The sequence below is a fragment of the Branchiostoma floridae genome, chromosome 11 (assembly GCF_000003815.2).
Source record: "Branchiostoma floridae strain S238N-H82 chromosome 11, Bfl_VNyyK, whole genome shotgun sequence".
Classification (NCBI taxonomy): domain Eukaryota; kingdom Metazoa; phylum Chordata; class Leptocardii; order Amphioxiformes; family Branchiostomatidae; genus Branchiostoma; species Branchiostoma floridae.
The window spans coordinates 19,056,157-19,078,900 of NC_049989.1; the positions used below are offsets into that span (position 1 = coordinate 19,056,157).

General features: G+C 41.8%; 2 protein-coding genes across 2 annotated transcripts; one reads left to right on the plus strand and one right to left on the minus strand.

Moving 5' to 3' along the window:
* Nucleotides 1–5,028, plus strand: LOC118425323 (steroid 17-alpha-hydroxylase/17,20 lyase-like). The gene is made up of 8 exons (XM_035834131.1): nucleotides 1–231; nucleotides 569–772; nucleotides 1,255–1,521; nucleotides 1,872–1,958; nucleotides 2,279–2,488; nucleotides 3,113–3,282; nucleotides 3,640–3,743; nucleotides 4,215–5,028. The coding sequence occupies exons 1-8, from the start codon at nucleotides 1–3 to the stop codon at nucleotides 4,463–4,465; spliced, it is 1,524 nt and encodes a 507-aa protein (XP_035690024.1). The 3' UTR covers nucleotides 4,466–5,028.
* An 890-nt stretch (nucleotides 5,029–5,918) lies between these two features.
* LOC118425489 (mitochondrial import inner membrane translocase subunit Tim22-like) lies at nucleotides 5,919–10,511 on the minus strand. The gene is made up of 4 exons (XM_035834351.1): nucleotides 10,377–10,511; nucleotides 7,329–7,531; nucleotides 6,778–6,850; nucleotides 5,919–6,499 (listed from the first exon to the last, which is right to left on the minus strand). Exons 2-4 carry the CDS (start codon nucleotides 7,410–7,412, stop codon nucleotides 6,423–6,425), a joined length of 234 nt encoding a protein of 77 aa, XP_035690244.1. The 5' UTR covers nucleotides 7,413–7,531; nucleotides 10,377–10,511; the 3' UTR covers nucleotides 5,919–6,422.
* Nucleotides 10,512–22,744: the final 12,233 nt, after the last annotated feature.

Below are 22,744 nucleotides of genomic sequence, written 5' to 3' on the forward strand. Positions count from 1 at the left end.
ATGCTGCTGGTACAGTCAGTGCTATCTAACATTCAGTTTGCAGAGTACGCGCTGCTTGGAGCTGTAGTTTTCTTGCTATGTTGGCTGATGTTTGCTGAGAAGAAGCGGACACAGTTCGCACCCCCCGGCCCTCGGCCCCTGCCGCTCATCGGGAATCTGCTGGACATGGTCGGCGCCGACCCCCACATACGCCTGACGGAGATGGCGGAGACATTCGGTACCGTGTTTCAGGTAGGCTTTATGAAGTACTGTCAGCCATTTAAGAATTACCGAAGACTAATTATGATCTACGTAAAATACAAGTCCTGGATTCTATCATTGAAAAAACCCTCATAGATATATCTCAGAAAATATAAGATAAATGTCAAGTGATATGGCGTTATACAAAGTCATATTTCTTACATTTCATCTCAAATCCAACTGTATTCAACCAACATGAAAAATATTCGAAGTTTTATATGTATACAATTATTATCGCAAAGTTTGTTTGACGCTAGCTTATTATGTGCATTGGCTATATCCTCCAACATACATGAGCTCTACAATGAACGCAATGCGTTTTCCGTAGGTGAGGTTTGGACGGGAACCGGTTGTCGTCATCAACGACATTGACCTTGCTAAGGAGGCCCTGGTGAAGAACGGTGACGACTTTGCGGGGCGAGCCCACCTCCCCACCACCGACCTGCTGTCCAACAGTGGCATGGGCATCGCCTTCGCAGACTACGGCAGGGGCTGGAGGATCCACAAGAAACTCACGCACAACTCGCTCAAGGTAAGTTTTAGGCTCCTCCCGAATAATGTTCTATTGGAAGATGCAATACAAAGACAGTTAAGTCACAGAGCTAGGGTGCGCATTTTGCAGTTCACCAAGTTAGACCCAACGCTTGGCTTGCTGATTCCTCTGGTAAATAAGTTCGCCTATTGATCTTTTTGACATTCACTTCAAAAGACACGTGTAGAGACTTTGTCTACTTCTTGTTTGCCTCTGTACTAGCTGTATTCTCAAGTGACATCCCCATCCCTATGTGTATGATAAAGAAGAGTTGGCAATGGGCCAATAGCATCTCAGATGTTGATTTTGAAAAAAAAATGACGTCGCGGTACAACCATAGCATGACAGTGACAGTTGATGGTGGTAACTTATTAATTATATCTAATAGTACGTACTCTGAGATATCCTATCACGCTTGAGATACACTACATCATTGATAACGAGTCCTAGAGTGATTGCAGCCCCTTTCCTTACATCTTCAGATGTTTGGGCAAGGAATGTTCCAACTGGAAGATAAGATAACCACGGAGGCCGACTGGTTATGCGGGTATCTCAAAACCTCCTCGGGAGCCCCCCTCGACCCTTACCTCCCCCTGAACACGGTCGTGGGAAACGTCATCAGCTCCATCTGCTTCGGGAAGCGGTTTGAACCGGAGGATGACGAGTTCAGGACGATCATCGGGTACAACGAGGGGCTGGTGGACACGGTGGGCAAGGACGCCCTCATCGACGTGTTTCCGTGGCTGGCGGTGAGTTGTGGTTTCACGGCGCCCTCTTACGGCTTAAAGCAAGTTGCAACTTGTCCCACTAGTGTATTCGCATTAGTCACTAGTCGAAAGACAGGTTTACGCAAAATATAATTTGAAACAAATTCTGTTTGGAAAGCGATACAACCCGTACAAGTGTCCAAACAGAACCTTCAGTGCATCACCCAATAGAAAAATGTTCAACTTTTTTTAACAGGGCAGTCGTCTTTGGCATTCCACTTTCCTTCAGCAAAATAACTGACAACAAATTACTAGATTATAGTTGCTGTATATATGGGACAGTTGCGCGTTTTATTGATTAATCATTAATGCCTTTCCTTATGTAACTACAGAAACTGCCCAACTCCACGGTGACGAAGATGAAGCAATGCCTGAAGACCAGAGACAATGTCCTCAACAATAACATCGAAGAGCACAGGGTAAATATTTTCTTCAAACTCATAATCATTTTTTTTACCATTGAAGTTTGAAAACTGAAATCTGATCGGTAAAACTTTTGCGGACACATACAGTGAACATTGAACTACAGATTATGCGAGCTTCTACAGATAAAAATTATGCATACAACCATTTCATACAATTCGTCGTTTATGTGACTTTGTGTCGTTCTCTCTTTTGTGTTTTTGTTGGTGATGTTCGGTTATGGGATTACTGGATATCGTATAACTATATCATAAATATAGGTAGCTAAGTATTTTATTGATCATAGCATTTTTCATTGTTTGTATGGTTTCTTTAGGGTTCCTTTAAGGACGGTCAGCCCCGTGACCTGGTGGACGCCCTCCTGAAGGCCCAGGCCGAGGCGGCTGCTGAGGGAGGACGGAAGGCGCAGCGGTACCTGAGCGATGAACACATCCTCACTACTGTTAACGACGTGTTCGGCGGGGGGATGGAGACGTCTACCACCACCCTGCGATGGATCCTGGCGTTCCTACTGCATCATCCGGAGGTATGTATTTCGTGTAGAAAACTTTTTATATCGCACAAACAGTAAGCCGCCGTACTGCATCATCCGGGGGTATGTATTTCTTTTGTTAAAGTTTTTGTATCGTAGAAACAGTAAGGCGCCTCAATTCGTAACACATCAGTTCTGTACGCAGTGTTGTACATTATGCAGAACACAAACAACATAAGGAATTAGTCTATTTGAGCTGTCACACATCAAGTTGAAACCCTGCTTTTATCGATAAGTGTGTTATAGATTCTTCAGTGGACTCACGTTGTAGCTAGACTCAGTGTTTCATCGCAATCATATCATAATCAATTTTGCATTAAAGTAATTAACAGACGGCACTGAAGTTCCTACAAGTATATGTCAGTTACCATGGATTGGCAATATTGACTTACGAGATCGCAATTTCCTTCCAACGTCGACAGTCAATATCGTATAATATTGTAGCCATTTATTTCGTTTTATCCTTTTTTTCGAAAAGTACATGAAATAATACAAAATAAAGGAATGAAGACAAAGGGACGGCGGACTCAAGTTGTACTTCATTTATTTTATCGCCGCCACTTTTACAAATATTCAAAAATTTATCTTTTTTATTTTTCGTTTTATATTTTCCTTCAGGTCCAGAAGCGAATCCAGGCGGAGATGCAGCAGGTCCTGTGCGCGAACGACCCGGTGCGTCTGTCTGACAGGGAGCGGCTGCCGTACCTGGAGGCCACCATCAGAGAGGTGCTCCGGATGAGACCTGTGGCGCCTCTCGCCATTCCGCATGTCGCTATCAGGGACTCATCGTAAGGACTTACGCTTATATCTAAAATATCGTACTCTTGACAGGTTTTGCTAAAACTTTCATCGGATTTACCACCAGACTTCCGTTACCATCCCCTGCCAAGTTGACATTTTCTTGCGATTACGCTTTTTTTACCACTCGATCAGTTCCCTGTTAGCTGCAGCATTCATGAGAACTGCAGCTGCCAGAACGCCGTTCATACCTAGCAGAAAAAAGCTACTTGTCAAGAGACTACTGTGGAGGCTGTTTCGCCGCTGAACGAATTTTGTCTTCGTCCAAAAACTATAATCATTGACAGCTATGATATTCTCTCTTTTATTTTCCGAAAACTTATTTTCTGTATCGCCCTTTTCTCCAGGGTTGGAGACTTCGACGTTCCCCAGGGAACCCGTGTGATGTTTAACCTGTGGGCCATTCACCATGACGAGCGGCACTGGACAGATCCAGCTACATTCAACCCAGGTATAGCACAAGACGATAGTAATTTAGATTCTTTATCAACATTATATGACGGTTCCAGAAGAGATACAGAGATCGTCTTTACATTTTGTGGTCGTAACGAAACTCCATTGATCACATGCATAGTTGGATATCGACAAACACTGTCTTATTTTAGGTACAAAAAGCATGTATTTGCCTTCTCTACTTCCTGAGAACGATGTTTTGATTATCTGTTGCGATCAAGTTTGTATCACATGATTCAAAACCCAGTATGCTTCGCACGATTCAAAACCAAGTATGCAAAAACGTTCATGACAAGCCGTGGTCTTTGCTGCAACGCCAAGTGTCTCTTGGATGAAAAAAAAGAGTTAACCTACGTTTCCTTATGTTTAAGTACGTTTTCTTTTAGCAGAGAATATAATTATTACCCAAATCTGCCTTTTGATAATTATCTATGAAACCGCGACTGATGTTCTCGGCCTTTCTCCTTAGACCGTTTCCTTGACGCGAAGACGGGCCAGCTCCTTCGCGGCGGCAGCTTCCTGCCGTTCCTGGCCGGCTGTCGCGGCTGTCTGGGGGAATCCATGGCCAAGGCCGAGCTGTTCCTCTTCACAGCACGGATCCTCAGGGACTTCCGGCTGGAGCTGCCTGACGGGGTTTCCCCGCCCAGTCTGCAGGGGAGGTACGGGGTCGTCATGGCTCCAGACAGATACGACATCTGCTTCAGACCAAGAAACGCCTGAATAGGTTTTTCATGCTATTGGCTCTGTAGTTATTACGTATTGGAAATCATATTCGTAAAATCAACGACATTGACCGGCCCTCTCTAAGATGAATGGCCCACTACCCGTGTCACGTGACCGTAACGCACAATCACGTGACTCCGGAAATGGGTCAAAGGTGCCTGGAAGTCTGTAACGTCTCCCGTCTCGTTTGTACTGGAGTTGTCAATATCGTGTTAACCGAAACAGAGGAGCTTGTCGCTCATTTTCTCCGTTAAGCAACAAAGACACATACAACACAATTTATGTGTAGTTATACAAGAAACGTTTAACGAATTTCGCCAGTAGTATTCATATTCAATTTTACTGTTAGCTGTAGGTTATGCCAACGTCAGAATGAGGAACAAACAAAAGAGTGCATGTCGTAATTCTGCTATACATATTCATTATCCATAGTTCAAGTTTGCTGGGACAACGAATGCATTACTTATTTATTTACTTTATAATCATCTTAAATAGTTATGATTATCTTTAGCAACAACGATGAAAGTTCATCTAGGTAATGTGTCTCCCAATATAAAAGTTACTCAAGGAGTAGGAAATTAATTTGCTCATTTATATTCTAAATAATCATCTTGATAGTTATGATTATCTTTAAAGCCACTACGATGAACACTAGACATTCAGGTAGTGAAATGTTAGAACGCTAGATTACGGTTACTCTGGCAACGGTCAGATGTTTCAGGTATCGTCTACTTCATTTGGTCTGTGACTGAATAGGAATCACATTGTGCATCTTTCTTATTATTTATTTCTAATTAATTATTTTTCCTGTTCTACTTATTTATTTATTCATATCAAATAATTTGTACATTTCAGAGAAATACTAGTACACAAACGACTGAAGTACGGCATTTTTAAAGTTTAACAATATACTTCTGCCTTCTTCTGGCAGGTTATACTACTTAAGTTTATGCGAGCAACATTGTGAAGCCATTACCATAACTTTCAAAACTTCATTTCTTTATGGCACAGAACTGTAAATCTTACATAGGTGAGAACGTTTGCTTCTCATCTATTGTAGATAGTAGAGACTGAGACCAAGACTACTGCAACCAGCCAATACCTCCCTATACTGCCACTGTGTCAGTATACATTTTCAATAACCCAATTATCCAAACTAGTCTATTGCAAGACTATTACATACACCTATTAATAATAGTATTATAACAGCTGCTGCATCCTTATTACATACATCTATCATAACAGTTGCTGCATCCTCTGGGTAATAAAATTACACTTCTGAACTTTATTGTGTCTGGCATTGTTTTCTTCTGCCATTTTGTATTAGATTCCATAGACTTAATGAGTTACACTCCAATTATCAATTAGCCAAACTTCAAGAGAAAATCATTTTCACTTTGAAGTCAGGGAAACAACTCTGGTGTTTATGGCAAAACAGAAGAAATAGTGGCAAAAGTCATAATCATTTTTATTGCTGCAAATGGCAACATAGTAGCAACAATACCTTAGTGCATATACCACATAAATAATGTATACCAGCCTGCCTAGATAAGCTATCAGCAAGTTTGAACAACTTTCTTCTTATAAACTCAATGAAAATAAAATAGACATAATCATAACATCACAATCTTTGAGTATTAGCTTATCAGAATTGACACCAACATCATAACAATATAATAACATCTAACACATTACCTCCTACTACATATAGCTTCCATATTTAAGTCCTCAACTCCTCTTATAATATAGGTGAGAGTATACACCATTTAATCATTCTTACATATACATGTATGAATTTTTCATAAACATATAATTTCATTTATGTTAGTCACAATATTTGCATAACAACAACGTTTTCTAATACAATTACCAAAAACAACTTTGCACAAAAGGAGCAGTGTGAAAATGCGATCATGGTGTTATGGAACAGCTTCAGTCATAACTATTGCGGTCGCTATCTGAGGAAGTAGTCGATTGCTGAGGAAAAGGCTGCAAAACCTGCACAGCCTAGGATCCCTGGTTTTACTCCAGCTGGGAATATAGGAACAAAGAGTAGAGTTAAGACTCATATTCATAATGATAAGCATAACATCATCTTAAACCTTGAGTGTTGAAGTGAATCAACAACTTAGTTGCTCCTGTTATAGCTTACTACCATTTCAGTGTTAGTCTGTAACATCTATCTCAATCTTTTTGCTTGCTGGATGGACCATGGAGGATGGTACCAGGCAACTATTTTCTTACTCTTTATATGGCAAAACACTGATAGGTACATTACTTTATACAGTATGTACTGTTGCAGTTTTTACCTCTCATCCCGATGGCCCCTCCAACGACACAGCCACTCATGGTCCCATTCTTCCAGTCACTCACTCCTCGGTACTGAGGGGGAAAAGGAAAGAATGCAAGAGGTCACAAAGACTAGATAACAAAGTTCTGTACACAACTATATACAAAGTACTAGTGTAAGTGATTTCACCTTAACTGATGTTTAGGCGACAAGCTGTCACCTTCCTCAGGGCAATACTGACTGGTTCTTCTTCACACTGCAGCTTGCTGTCACTCTGAACATTTGGGACCACATTCTTCACAATTCAAACTAAAATGTTGCTGCAATCTGCTGTAGAGCCAGTCAGTACTGTCTTGGAAGGTGATAGACAGTCACTGAAACATTGGCTGCAAAAATCAAGAAAAATAAAGAAAAACCCAATAAGTCATCCAGTGACTCAAACTGATGAAACTACTCACTTCACTTTACTCCACTTTGGTAATCTGGGAGACTAATTGTGCACCTCTGAAGTTCTCTAATGGCTTTGAATGTGACTTTAGAAACTGCTTCAGCAATAGAATGAATACTCACAGACTCAATAATACATTCAGTTCCAGCGAACATGGCGCCAATGGCGGCAAAGTTCTTGGCGTAGGACTTTCCTCGGGTTGCCATCTCACGGAGGACCTCTCGTGCCGAGGGCTGGTAGTCGGCGCCATGTTTGGCCGCGTCAAAGCCAAGGTTAGGGTCAAGACCAGCGGTGAAGAGACCAAAAGCCCCTCCAAGTACGAAACCTGCGAAAAACAAAACACTGGATTTGAAGATATTCTTCCACAAGACCTCCACTCTCTGTAGCCTGATTTAATCGCGCTTCTTAGGCCCGTCCTACATTGCCGCGCCCATCCGCAGGGAGGAGGCTACAAGCTCCGGATAGCGGAGTTAGCATTACACAGACCACACTCTCTGGTGGAGTGCTGTTGCTGCAAGTAGTGTGGTGGTCCATTGGTTAGTGACCTTTGTTGGGAGTTTGAATCCTGGCAAGTAATGTAATTCATCTGTCATGTACTCTTCTGGAAAGGGTCATACTCATAGTCCTTAGGATGGGATGTTATGCCATGGTCCTCTGTTCATTCAACTTGCCGAAAAGAGGTGAATGTGGTGATGGTGATGAATGAACCTGTACATACTGTACATAGCATTTGAGCAAAACTGGGTTAAGAACACTTTCCTTTTTCACTTTCATGCACAAAAACATGTAGATATATAGGTCACAGTGGAATTCACTGATGTGTTATGACCTTTTAATGATCAAATGTGGCCATGTACATGTATATCAATGAATGAATGGTTCATTAATCAATATCAAATCAAGTGTTAAGTTTTTGAAAAGTTCTAAACTTCGCTGGAATGACAGTTAAGATGAATAACTCAATAAGACACCCGTCAATCACAGCATTACTTTTCAACTAATCAGTTAAAACTCATTATAAGCCATTCAAAAGACATGCTTGCGATGTTGATGTGATGGTTTAGGTAATCCATAGTTGGTGGAAGCATTTTTAAGGGGAGTCAGTGCTGAAAGACTGATGCAATATAAGAGAAACATAAATGCCTGGCATGGTCCTCCCTTGTCAACTGTCACGTAGTACTGTTTACATACATATTTGATGACTGAATCACGAACAACCATATCTGTCTGTACATTTTTCACAAAAATGGACATAACTACAAGCAAAAGATGCAACAATACATATCTTAGCAGCTATTCTGTCACATTTTCCATTAAGGATGACAATATATAATGACGCCTCTGGACTGATGGGAGGCTGCAATAACAAGTTTCCATGACAAGAGGAATTGTGTCAGGGTAACCCGATACTCGACAACGTGTCTTCTCACTGTCAGTAGGAATGGACCACTATCATCGTAGGGATGTCGTCGAATTATACAAAACGTAATTGCCCTCTTGTTAGTAAGACATATCGTGCGAAAAGTTTGTCTGCTATTGTAACACTGCTGCTTGGATGTGGCAAACATTTAGTTCAAGTTTTCTCTCACAGGGTAAAAGCGTTGATGTTTTTGTTGGGTTATTATTTATCATAAACCCCCCAAATGGATGTTCAGTGATTAAAACGATGTGTCCTGCCAGGCCTGACATTCTTTGCCCTATACAGTACAGTCTGCCTGATGATGTGGCTTCGTAACTACGTAATAAACAGCCTTAAGAGCGAAAGATTAAAAGCATTTCTTCAGCTTCCATTTTTAGCAGTTTGCCTTCCATAAAAATCACACGGGATGGAGAAAGCAGACCGGGCTCTTGTAGTCACCAGTGGCTTGGAAACAAAACACTGCAACATTTGATATGTTGTTATTTTGGTGTTAGGGTTGCTGCCCTTGACTTATTCTGACATAGCTATGGCGCTACGTCCTTATAGCCACCGCAGTGCCATAACGGAGTACGCAGCTCCGGGGCGGCCGTGGAATAACTTACGGGAGGGGCCGGCAAGAATGGCCGACCAGTACGTCTACGCGCCCGAGACGCCATCGGCACAGCCTGTGGAATATTACTACTACGTGGACGACCAGGAGGGGGTACCTATTGTGGTGATGGAAGGGGAGGATGGATATTATTACGTGACGAAGCCGCCTGAAGCGGAGCGACCCCGTCCGCCAACGCCGCCGCCGAGGACCTTCCGACCGAGCCAGTCGCCGTCGCGCTCTCGGCCCAACACGCCGACGCTCCCGTACGCGTCTCGCTCGCGGCCGAACACTCCGACAGCGGCGCTGACGCCTCGGTCGCGGCCGAACACGCCCAGATCCCGGCCGGGCACTCCGAGAAGACGGACGATTTCTGGCGTCGAGCCCTTCATTGAACAGCGGTCCCAAGTTTTCGGAGAATCACGTTCGTACGGATTTAATCACGTCGAGCCGCCCGTGCCGCGGTCACAGTACAATGTTGAGCCAAGGTCTTACGCCGACCCCATGCCACCTTCGCGAGTTGAAAGAAGACTTGCTGAGGTCCAAAGAAGGTTTTCCGAGGGGCAGAACGAGTACAAAAGGAGTAAACCCAAAGCCAGACGTGTCCCAAGAAGAAGGGTAAGTTTTTGGGGGTCGATTTTCATTCAAACACGGGATATTTATAGTACTCACCGGCGGCGCACGCGAAAACTGTTTTGAAGCCGCAGCTTTCCATCGTGTTCTGGATCAGCAACTCTTCGCGCGTTCTCACCGCTTGCTGAGCCCCGAAAGGCGTCGCCGGAGGCACCAGCTGATGGGAACGCTTTTCCCCTATTACGAGCTGCGTTAGTCGGGCGAAATCTTGCCCCATCGGCTCCAAATTTTGCCGACCCTGACCGGAGTCCGTCTCCCCACCCTCCCCCATTTTCGCCATGTGGGAAATACGATATGGGTCAAAGGGCACCGGCTGTAACAATGTTATCCTATTTGTAGCATGCTTCGCACTAATGATAATATTAGCATAGTTTAACAATTACAGAAATATCTAATACCTTTAGGTTGAATGCTAAATGATTTAAATTGATTCATAGTAATAATCTTATATTCTTATTTTGACTTATGAATGTAAAGTGTTGGGCGATGGCTTCGAATCTGCGGTAACGTAGCAGCTGCCAGGCTTACTTCCGTCAGTCCGATGAGAGAGCGCCACCCCGTTTTTCAACCTGCCGGTCCAGCGGAGTGTACCGTAGATAGTTCACCGCGCTTTCTACACTTTCCTTCCAGTCCTTGGCTTCAGAAGACGGCCCCATGTCGTTCCGAGGTCTCCGCACGAGCAAGTTCCGCCATGTCTTCGGCACGGCGATGAGGAAAGACTCGCACTACGAGGGGATTCGTGTCACTCGTAACTCCTGGGACTCCACGTTCTGCGCTGTCAACCCAAAATTCTTGGCCATAGTCACCGAGGCCGCGGGCGGCGGCTGCTTCTTAGTCCTGCCGATCGAAAAGGTACGTAAAAAATCACAAACCGATCCACTCTGTCCTTTTTTTTACGTGCTTGTACGTCGTTTTACATTGTGCGGCCGCCATTCTTTCATTCTGCCGTACGTGGTGATTTATTATACCATGTCAATATATCCGAACCCCCTCCCCCCGAGCACCCCGGCCCACCGCCGGTAACCCTGACTGTTTGTTCTAGTGTGGGCTACAGACACTAATATGGCCTGAGATATCAGCTTCTGCCCGCCAGACTGTTTAGAATAGATCCCTGTCATAGCCGAGGCGAGCCAATAAAACCCTTCCCGCTCTTTATAAGTCCACAAGGTTCCAAATACTTTGCATTCCACATGCGTTCATTAGACTTAATTAGTTTATTTAGTTCAGAATTACCAGAAAACCCTGAAACGGGACATCTGATCTCAATAAGTTATGATTGTCACAGGAGTATATATAAAGTTAAGCAGAGGATTCACATGTTCATAACCCGCCCCTCCCCAAAACCTGTCACAAGATTCCCTCATACTGAACTTTGACCCCACCACTCCCAATAGTTAACTTGAACAACGGGTAGATTGACACGTTTGAAAACTCCAAGTGTCATGTTCTTACAATTATGATGTTTGGTTACGTGGCAAACTCTTTTGATGCCCCAAACATTCTTTTCCTTAAAAAGGTTTTGTCTATTATTGTAAAGTATTGTGTGTCCAGTGTCCACTGTCCCCCAAGTTTCCTGTTTGGCCATTCCTTCCTGGCTAGAAGGACAGGAACTCTGGGATGACTGTACTAAGGGTGGGATGTTTTGTAAGGGATATCAGAAGTAAGAAGACAGGAAAAGGAAAATAGGACACTCAGTTAGGAAGAACATAACATATATTCTCATAACAAATAGTCATCAGTTATTACAAACATCAGAATTTATACGTCAAGTCGTCATGATAATTTTGATGATCAGATTCTGATATTTGCATGTCTCTAAAATGATGGACAGAAGTTTCTTCTAAGATTCTGATATATTCCTGCTTTACAACTAGAAATAAAGCATATGATATCTTACTTTTATCTTTGAGTTTGCTTGCCATTGTTGACGCAAAGCACACAATGGCGCCACAGTTTGGTAACACTGAACAAGTAGGTAATGCTTTCAGTTGTGCCTTTTTGCCATTCATTGCATATGTGGCAACATGTGTATACCTTGAATAAATATACAAGTTTTGATAGGCATTTTCATGTTCATTGCATACAGTATAAAATTTAAGTCTCAAAGTCTTTCAAAGTACATGTATTTCAGTAAAGGGCTATTAGATAACTGTTATCTACTGTGTGTTCATGCCCCTGGGTGTAAAGGTAAGATTTCATTGATTGAAAATCAAGCGGCTTAACTGAAATATGCGAAAGAGAAACAGCAACAATAATGTATTCAATTTGAAATGCAGAATACACTAGTAAAATTCTACATATGAAAAAAAAAACATGAAAAAATGAATGGACCCATTGAGATTATTGGTAGAAATTTAGGTAATATATAACAATATGATGTAAATATAGACACTACTTTGTTGGTTTTATGAATGAATATACATATTATGTGTATGCACATTTTTCTATTTACATTGAAATATCATGAATGGATCTTAAAATTCCAATTATAGCTCTCCTTTTCAAAGGTGTAGGGTATCAATGTCAAATTGAGTTGTTGATAAGATAGCTTTCATTCTTTGTTCAATCCAATCGGCAATAAACTTTTGTCAAAATGAACAGTCACAAAATCATAACAGCCTGAATGCAAGCCTTGCATGTTTGACAGCAAGAATAATTGTTTACCGTAAACCCAAGCCAAAAACCAATGAAATACTAAGATCCTGTAACAGATTTGTTTGTATGTTTGTAAAAGCTCATTTAATTTGTATGTGTAAATGCCATGATAAGGGGTTAAAGTTATTGTTTAGGTGTGCTCCATTCATTCATCCCTGTCCTGAAACCCTGCCTCTGCAGTCAGTGGTGCATTTGTAATTCAAATGAGCCTCCTGTTCCATACACTGAGAAATGCCCATATATGGTCAGATGGGTCCCTTCCCTCTCAGGAGTCTCCAGCTGACTACATTACACACGGAAGCACCCTCCTTCCTGGCCTGTTTATCTGTCCATTTCAGGCCACGGCGACGGTTTTCAGTTGTCTCTAATTTTCCTGTTGTGAGATTCGTGCGCATTTCTTCCTTCAGCGTGCGGATATAAACATGTTTAAAGCGTGATTGGAACCGTGGGTGTGTGATGTATAAATTGGTTGTTTGTCCACAGGACTGGGATTGAAATGGATTTGGTACAGAATGGCAAAAGATGAGGTATGAATAAAAGCGGTGCTAAATGAGATATAATTTTCAACAGGGGGATAAGATAAATTTACATGTCAATAACCATGACTGAAAGCTTAAATCATTGTCATATGCTGACAATTTGGCACAGAATCTAGCATATTTACAATGAAATGTACAGTTTTTACCATACACTGATACAGTATTATTATTAGCAAGATGCAAAATACATGCTAGGCCTTGAATTATGCCCTCCTCAAAAATGGTAAACTGAAAGATCTACATTGTTATTAGTTTGTATAATATTAATAATGATGTAGTCTCAATTATGTTCATGTTTTGTACAGGTCAATGGTTTGATTACAAATACATGAAACATTTTGGTGTAACCAGGAGAGTGTGTTTTCCACAGACCATTAAACAACCATTTACCAACTCTACTTATGACTCATGCCTTCCACTCAGAGAAGTATAACATGATAACATAATAGCAGGACTTGGAATCCTTTTTTCTGTCACTTTCATACATGTACAGTCAGACCTGCCAAAGAAAGCCAAGCAGAGGCAATTAGAGTCTAGTCTATGTGTACAGATGTACTCTCCAATCAAATTTTGGTGGGAAAAATCGGGACCGTTTCATCTGTTGTTTTTTTTTCGATCGGTTGGAAGGCTGATAAAGAAAATAGCTTCCACTTTCCAGTTAGAATTTTTGTTCAGCCTGCTTTCTATTGAAGTTAAAACACTGGTTGTCCTATCTAATGAAGAATAAATGTATTTATTAATATAGATTATGCACAAAATTAAAGTTTGACATTGAAAGACTAGCGTCCTCGCCTCGTGCATTGCAGTTTACCTTGTTCAACTGTATTGTAATATGTATCACTAGAGTTTTGGCTAGCTTAAAATTTAAAAAAAATTACAAGATAATCCCTACCTACCAATCATTTTTTTACGGACTGAAACAGGAAGCACAGCATTATTATTCCTAGGTCTTACCTTGCTAAATGTGGACACAATTATGTTAAAAAAAACTGACAGCCAAAGACCACTGACCTCCTGTTTCTTTCCAAACCTTCCTCTGACATGTATAATGATAAGTTCTGCCCCAGTCAGTGGACCATGTCCATATAAAATGACTTTACTGTGTGACCAGACAGATTTTAGTTTGGAAACTGTAGACTTGTCACAGGTGTACAGGTTGGGATATAAAACATCTGGGTATGCTTGATACAGTTTCAGAACAAAATAGCTGGAGTCTTTCCTATTGAGAAATCTCCTTGGAATCTGTCACTGTTAAAAGATGGTAAAGCATGATATAAATATATTTTTCTCTCTGTATACTAGTATATAACATTACATGAGAGAGAGTGAGGGAGAGTATATATATATATAGAGAGAGAAAAATGGAGAGGGAGAGACAGTATTATAAAGTTACATAACAATGGTCTTCACAATCTGCTCACCTAAATGCATCTTTGCATTAAGTAGCATCTACCACCACTACTAATAGTAATAGTACTAATACATCATGCTACTTTCTTCAAGTAATATACGCTGTATATTACAGTAATATGCACTATGTATTACAATTACAGTAGATCCCACTATTTGTTTTCCACATATGAATATATGTATACAAATAATCGTTGTTCCATAATTGTAACTCGCCACATTTATATATGTTTGCGTTGTTGTCTACATGTATGTCAAACATCTTCACAGACCATTACCCAATGCCAATAAAAACATTCACATTTTAGGACGTCCTTGACAGACATACTAAATATCTTGATTCAGTACTACTACTATGAATACGTGTACAATGTAGTACAGCAGCTATCAAATTTCAGAAGAAGTTACCTTTGGCACTTGCTTACCTGTATCTATTGATTAAAAGTTAAAATAAAATGTTCGCGCTAGGTCACCTAAATTCTCCCTACCCAACCCTGACCCTGACCCTGTGCTGTAGTACAGTAGACACATTTGTGTCAGTATATAAGAGTAGACACATTTGTGTCAGTTATATAACAGTAGACAGTTGTGTCGGTATATAACACACAAGTATGCAGACTGAAGGAAACAGGTCACCCATTTTCAGGCCCTGTCCGTCTGGGTTACCTGCACTATTTGTATCTCACTAAGTTCGGGCTGACCATATACATGTACAACAAATTTATATCTATAGCCTATTGGACTCTGTATAGCTACAGTCAAACCTGTCTATAGCAGCCACTTAAGGGACTGGTCAAAATTGGCCACTATAGAGAGGTGGCCACTAGTAGTAGTAGTAGTAGTAGTTAAAGGATTTTTTTAAAGGATGAGTGCACTTTGTATCAAAGGTTTTGCTTGCCTTGAACTCAGCGTTCCCGCCAGGTTTTTGAAAGTATGTGTCTAAATATTTGGGAGGGGCGTAATGAGCGCCGGAGGCGCGAGACGAGCGCCGCAGGCGCTCGCATTCTAGGGGGGTCCGGGGGCATGGTCCCCCGGGAAAATTTGGATTTTCAAACCCTCTAGAACACAATTTCCTGCAATTTGAGAGGATAATCATGCACTTGAGATTGGATGTCGGTTGCCTCTTTTACTCCCATTTTCAGTTATCGACGACCACCCTCTTCATCAAAATACGTTATATTAAAAACAACTGTAAGCACAGGGAATCAGCCTTCCGTGATCTGGCCCAGGTATTATTTGTCCAGACATATCTATATGAAAATTTTGGATTTTTGATGCTTCGAAACAGGGCTCTAGCGGCCTAGCCTGTCCGTCAGCCCGTGAAAAAAATTCTGCCAATTATTTTCCGTCATTGAAAAAAAAATGTCTAACGTTACCTCGTGCGATCGATGTTGCGCCCTCCCGCATCAAAAATTTTTCCGAGACGATAAAATAATGACGCCATCACACTTTGTGTCTTTTTTCTATTTTGCCCGATGATTTTAGTCAAATTTTTTGAATCGGTGGGGTTTTACAAGGCCTTGCCGTCATTTTCCACGAGCGTGCGTTTGTTCCTGCGACCTCAGGTAACCCCGTTTTCGGCGTGAAATCTTTGGCTGGATTTCTTTTTAAATAGATCAAGAACGTTATACATTACTCGAGGAGGACGATCTGCTGCCTCTTTGGCAGTGATCATTGCCGGTGTAACCTTGAAGCAGTAGCCAGAAAGACGGCGCTGCGATCGACGGCCACGGAGTGCACAGCCGACTCGATCGACGCTTGACAACAATATTGCGGCCCCTTTTCTGCCGCAAATTTTGTCTTTTTGAAATAAAAGAAATTTTGTAAATAAGAAATAAAGTGTATAGTTTTGGATTCTTCACTTATTTACCGCGCACCGTTTTTTGTTAGCAGCTAGGGAAGAAACTCAAGTTGCCAGACGACACGGCGGCTACCAACGTCACGTGCGCTAATACTCGGTAACTTTTGTTTTTTTTCCGGTGACCAATAACAGAGTGCAACATTACATTTATCAAACGCTGATTGGTTATTAAGATGATTGGATTTGGACCTGGTGGCCAATCTAGACTGCTTGGCGCTAGCGGCCTGTTGTCAAAGATACCGACTGCCAATCAACTGCCCACAGTGTGAGAACTTTTGTTGAGATGTGCAGCACTCGCGCAGAGCAGTTTGCTTTTTCAATACTAGTATTACCCACAAATCTTTAACAAATACGTGAAACTGAGGACAAGTAAGTATCATGTTAATATCAGAATATAAAATCTGCATAAGATTTCTTCGAGTGTTAAAGAATGCTGACTGTCAGACGTATTTCACGGACTACAAAAAATTACATTGCGCAACGGACAGCTCAGACTGGCGCGTGGCTGGGTGTGTCGCACATGGGTCCGCTAGTTGTAAAGCGTGCCGCGCTCCGCCCCATGCCCAGACTACTAGGATGACCGGAAAGTGAAGAATTTGAAGTATAAATTGTAAAGGTAGGATTCCTTCGTATAAAGACAGATTTTTAAAAAGATTCCAGATACATTTTGTACACTGGTGGTACAGGTCAGCCTTTCTTTCATATTTTTTTATGGACGCATTCAGCTGAGCCGAGTGCGTCTTTCCAGAAAAAAATGCGTCCAAAGATGTAAAGACGTATGCCTGGCGGGAACGCTGCTTGAACTTAACTTTGCTAAATTTGACCTTTGTGTCCTCTTGTTTTGATCACTTCTACTTTAATGAGATCTTTGTTTCTGTGTAACCAGTGTGCACTTTCAGATTCGGGTCCTGGAGTTACCTAGATGTCTTCACTACCATAAGTGCTGTATTTCTGAACATGATTGCTCCTGGACCCTAACAGTGCACCTAGCTCAGCTGAAATCAATAAACCGACAACAGGCCCAGCATACAGACCAGCCTCATTGGAAGCAGTTATTAATTTAGCAGAGAAATGTCCATACAGCCTTCAGCCCTGCCAATATCAGCCCTTCAGTCTGTGCTAATCATGTGTTTATGGCTAAGGCTTAGGTCCCATTTTCAAACCGCTGCCTGGCCGGGATCGATGTGCGTGGAAACGAAAAATAAAAGTGTTTACCAAGGAATATACACAAATTATGCTCATGTCATGACTCATTTTGTTTACGTTCTGTGTGTTTGGTTGCCTTTTGTATCATATTTTTTGTTTCCGAAAGCTACCTGGCCGGGCCCCGGGTTGGAATTGGGACCCAAGCCTAAGCTGTAGCTGCATCCGCCAGAAATATGCAGTGGAACACATATACCCATCTGATACGTGCATGGATGAAAGCATATACCCATCTTATATGTGTGAAGGCCTGCCAATATCAGCCCTTCAGTCTCTGCTAATCATGTTAATGGCTAAGCAGAAGCTGTAGCTGCATATACCAGAAATATGCAGTGAAATACGTATACATATCTGATACGTGTGTGGATGAAAGCATATCGCTATCAGGTTAGTGCAGGTAGATTTAGAGCTGTGCAGGTATTTCTGGTGTCTACCTGCACCGAACCTGCACTGGTCCATGTACTGGGTTTATATGTACATTCTTCATGATGTGGACTTTTACTAGCTGCATAGACGGTAACCACCAATGTATTGAAAGAAATAATGGCAATGGTTTCTGAACAGATAAATACTTTATAAACTCTGAGTGGTGCAAGTAAAATTTGTCTGGTGCAGGTAATTTTCAATGTGACCTGCACCAGTGCAGGTATGTAGAGAAAAGTATTTTGAGCCCTGCATATGCCCATTTGATATGTGAGTGGATGTCCACTGCTTTAAATATAGCAGAAAGGTCAAGATACAGGAAATGAATCATCCAAATATTCTATACATGTACCTGGTAGGGTGGGGGACGACATGTTAGGGTTATTCCAATATTTACTGGCACGATCTAGAATGTAACCCTTAGACGTTACAGTAAGTCAGATTTATTAAAGAAAATACTGAAGCATGGAGAAAAAAAAACAGTGTCCTTCATATTAGAATTTAGAGCTAGAGACTTTTCATATCACAACTCTGCCAAAATTGGCCAAAGGTTAAAGTGTTTCATTTTGCATTCATCAGCATGTGATTCATGATGCTATAACCATTTTCTTTTACTGATTAGGTTGGCCACATAGTGTTTACATTCAATTAACCCCCATATTTAAGGCTTGGAGGTGTGTGTGTATGTGTGTGTTTGTGTGTGTGTATTTGCCAGTTTGTGTCAGGGCTCAAAATACTCGGTGCATGTGCACCCAGGTGCACCCAAAATTGGAGCTGTGCACCCAATTATTTTCTGTGGGTGCACTCTTGCGTTTATGTATACGTAAAGATATCAAAGTATACTTGTAAGTATACATCATATTCTTGACATCTAAGTGTTAGAAGATAATAAAAATGTCTGTCATGGTATTGTTAAAGAATTTGATAGCTTGTAACTAAGTTTTATCATTTTTAGGTTATTACTGAAATTGAAGTGGTGCACCCAAAACTTTTTTGGTGCACTCAATTTTCTAAGCTGGGTACACCAGTGCTCCTAATTTCGAGCCCTGTTGTGTGCAATTCCCAAAGTAAATTATGCAGCATCCACTGTGCTGCTATCTATGTGGCACCGGAAAAGTAGCAAAGCAGGATTGGTATCAGGCAGTAAAGTCCATCATCTCTGAGTCTGATTGATGTGCTATGTTTTTTTCAATTTTTTTAAAAATCATTCTTTATTCTTAGAACAAGTAGTACATTTGTCAAATGTTAACCCTTGTCCTGCTGGCTTTCTATACCAAAACTCGCCCCCACTGCTGGGGTTCCCAGACCCCTTTGAAACAAAGGGTACTAGTTTGATTTTCCTTATTTTTAGCTACTTTGCTTTACAATAACCCTATGAAGGTATATATCATTGTAAAGCTAACAATGTGTACTTTCAAGAAATGTTGCATATATCTACAATCTTATCAGTCATAAGGGTTTACAGTGGCAATAAAACAATAAAACACACTTTTTCATTCAACTTTTGTATTCTCCTTTCATATCCTACAATTTAAGCGTGAATTTCTTGACTACAATCTATCTAAAGACTTCTGACAACATTTCCTTGCCCATGTGAGAAAAAAAAATCATGCAGGTATTGCCACAGGTAAGTTAATGATTGGATATTGTCCTTGGTGCTGATTTGCATTTTCTGTCTAATCACTATTCCTTTAGTGTTGAATAAACTTCACTCTGACACTGTCTGGCAAGTGAAATAAAAGCTTGTTGTACCAATTCAAGCTTACAGTCTCTACTTTTCATGAGAGTCTATGTTAAGTTATGCGCACCAATTCTATTTATGAATAAAGTCATAAAAAGCAATAAAATGTAGATTAGTCCAAAATCTTTCACAATTATCTCTAGAACACCAGTAAAAAAACTTATGACATCAGTACAAAGTTCCTAAAGAGTCCTGGGGACATGACAACGATACAAAGGAGGTGAGAAAATCAACAGGTATTGCTACAGGTAAGTTAATGATTGAATATTGTCCTTGGTGCTGAAGTGAGTATAGTCACTATTCTTGCAGTATTGAATAAACTTTGTTCTGACACTGTCTGGCAAGTGGAATATAAGCTTGCTGTACATCAAATTAAAGCTTACAGTCACTTTTTTGCTTGAGAGTCTATGTTAAGTTGTTTCCACCTATTTTATTGATCATTAAGTAATAAAAAGCAATAAAAGGAAGATTTTGTCCACAATCTCTCATACTAAGCTCTACCATACCAGTAAGATAACTTGTGGCAAAAGTACAAAGTTCCTGAGGAGTTCTAAGGACAAGGCAACGAAACAAACAAGGTAAGAAAATATATTGCCACTTCCTGAGGGGCCTACGTCATCACTCACACTCGTTCAGGGGCCCCAGCGCGGTCAGCATCCGGCCTCGCACAACTGCCCCCCTCCCCTCGGCCCCGACTGCATACCCGACCCGGTTCCTGGCCTCCCCGGTCCCGTACACGGCCTTTCGCCCGACCACAGCCATGCCAGCCACGGTCAGAGTCTGTTCCATCCGTCCCACGATTCGCTTTTCTGGGCCCCATGCCTCAATAGCACGCCTAACTTCCTCACATGTCGTCGTCACATAGTTTCGCTGCTTTCCTTGGAATCTCTGCCCGAATCCGGTAAAATGGGATCAGAATCCTTCCATAAAGAGTTCAGTGTGAATCTCCAATACTAAAAATCGCGGCATTTTTACGTTAGATACCGACATTTTCGGCCGAAAACAGCTAAAAACAGCAAAACAAAACACTTCCGCCAGGATAGCAGACGACATGACGCTCATGAATATCAATTAACCTCGCAAGGGCTTCTGGGATGACGTACTTCCGGTTGCGCAACAGTTCGTTGACCCCTGACCCATAACACCCGATACTTAGTTGCGTTCCCGCCACTACCGCGCGCGAGTGTTACGTACGTATCCTAGACATACCCCCCAAACTACAATAGTGTTGCGCCGCAAATAGAACATGCATGTGCAACAACACAATTGTAGCGCGCCGCAGGACTAGGGTTAAGGTGCTCGAAGTAGTTTTACAATCTGCAACGAAACTGTTGCACCAGTAGTGATAAAATGTCCTTGTGTCTTTTATTACATGGCTAATAAGGGTACTGTGGATAATTACATGTTGTAAGGCACGATCTAGACACGGTTTTTCCAGATATCGGCGACAGCTTTTTTTCAACGTCTGGATGGAACTGCAATATCGCCATAAAGATATTGGGAAAATTTCTCCCGAAAGGTCCGGACCATTCGTACGATAGCTTATCAGGGTCCCCGATAGCTTAGCAGGGGTCCCCGACAGCTTCCGCGCGTGCGTAGATGTGTCCCGACTTCGGGAAGGCTCATTAGCATACAATGTGGGCTCATTAGGCTATATAGCTGTTTATGACTGCAAGCGCCACGGGTGTCCCGCGGCCAACGTTCCAGATCCCTCCCGACACATCCACAGATATCGGTCAAAACTGTGTACAGATTGGGCCTAAGTCTTCAGATCTAGACTGATAGAAATGTTGTTGTCTTGTCCCTCCAGGCGGGTCGTGTGCCGAACAACCCCCCCATGGTGGCGGGGCACCGCGCCGCAGTGCTGGATATCCAGTGGAGCCCCTTTGACGATACCATCATCGCTAGCTGCTCTGAGGACATGACTATCAAGGTACGTAACACTAGTTCACCTTTATTCTCGGGGTAACCTATATCCGTTGTATTTAAAAACGGACTGTTTAGGGATTTCAGGGACTGTGTTTCTAACTGCAATATTTCGAATTCATTGCTATTTTAAACCACCATCCGTTGACTCGATATCTCTAGATACTCAAAGTTTAAATACAACGGATTTAGGTTACCCTGCAGATAAAGGTGAACCATCGTTAATCTCCAACTGACCTACTTATAAAACTGTCAGTCAGTCTATACAGACTATGTATGTATGTACATATACAGACTATGACTCAGATTGACCTATAAGGCTGTGAAAAAGACAAAACAGTCACCATGAATGATGGGCTACAACTGCAGAACTATTACAGCTATTTACCACAATACTTTCATGTCCATCTGTTCATTCAATCATCTGTATCCATCTACTTGTACCTTTTCATCTTCTCATCCATCCATCTAATCATCCATCCATCTTATCATCCATCCATCCATCCGTCCGTCCGTCCATCCAACCATACCCCCGTCCATCCATGTACAGTCAAACCTGTATTAGCGGTCACCTTTGTATACCAGCCACCTGGCCATAGTGGCCACTTTTTGTCGGTCCCTTGGATCCGTAATGATTAAGAAATAGGCTTAGCGGCCACGGCCACACGATTTCCGGTCCCGTTGATACAGAAACACTTATGTCACCCTGCACCGAGTTTGAAATTGCAGTTTTCAAGGATTTGTAGTTCCTGACAGGGTCATTTTGGCGGTAGCAGAAGGTATGCATGCCTTGAGCATTAAAGTGCAAGTCTTTGTCGGTTAATTTACCTATCGAGACAATGTTACTTGGTGAGAAGGATTAGTTGGAACTGAAATCATGTGTAGCTTGCTCATGGTCAATTGATCAACATTCTCTCTATAGTGGCCCCCTGTCTATAGTGGCCACATTTCTCAAGTCCCTTGAGTGGCCGCTATAGACAGGTTTGACTGTACTCAACTTTAATCCATTCATTCATTCATAATTGTACTGATGAAAAAGTTGTAAGAGGTCCATATTAGAATACATTTTTGTCCCAATATCCTCTCTGCATAATGCTTGACCTTGACCTCATGTCCCCCCAGGTGTGGGTGATCCCTG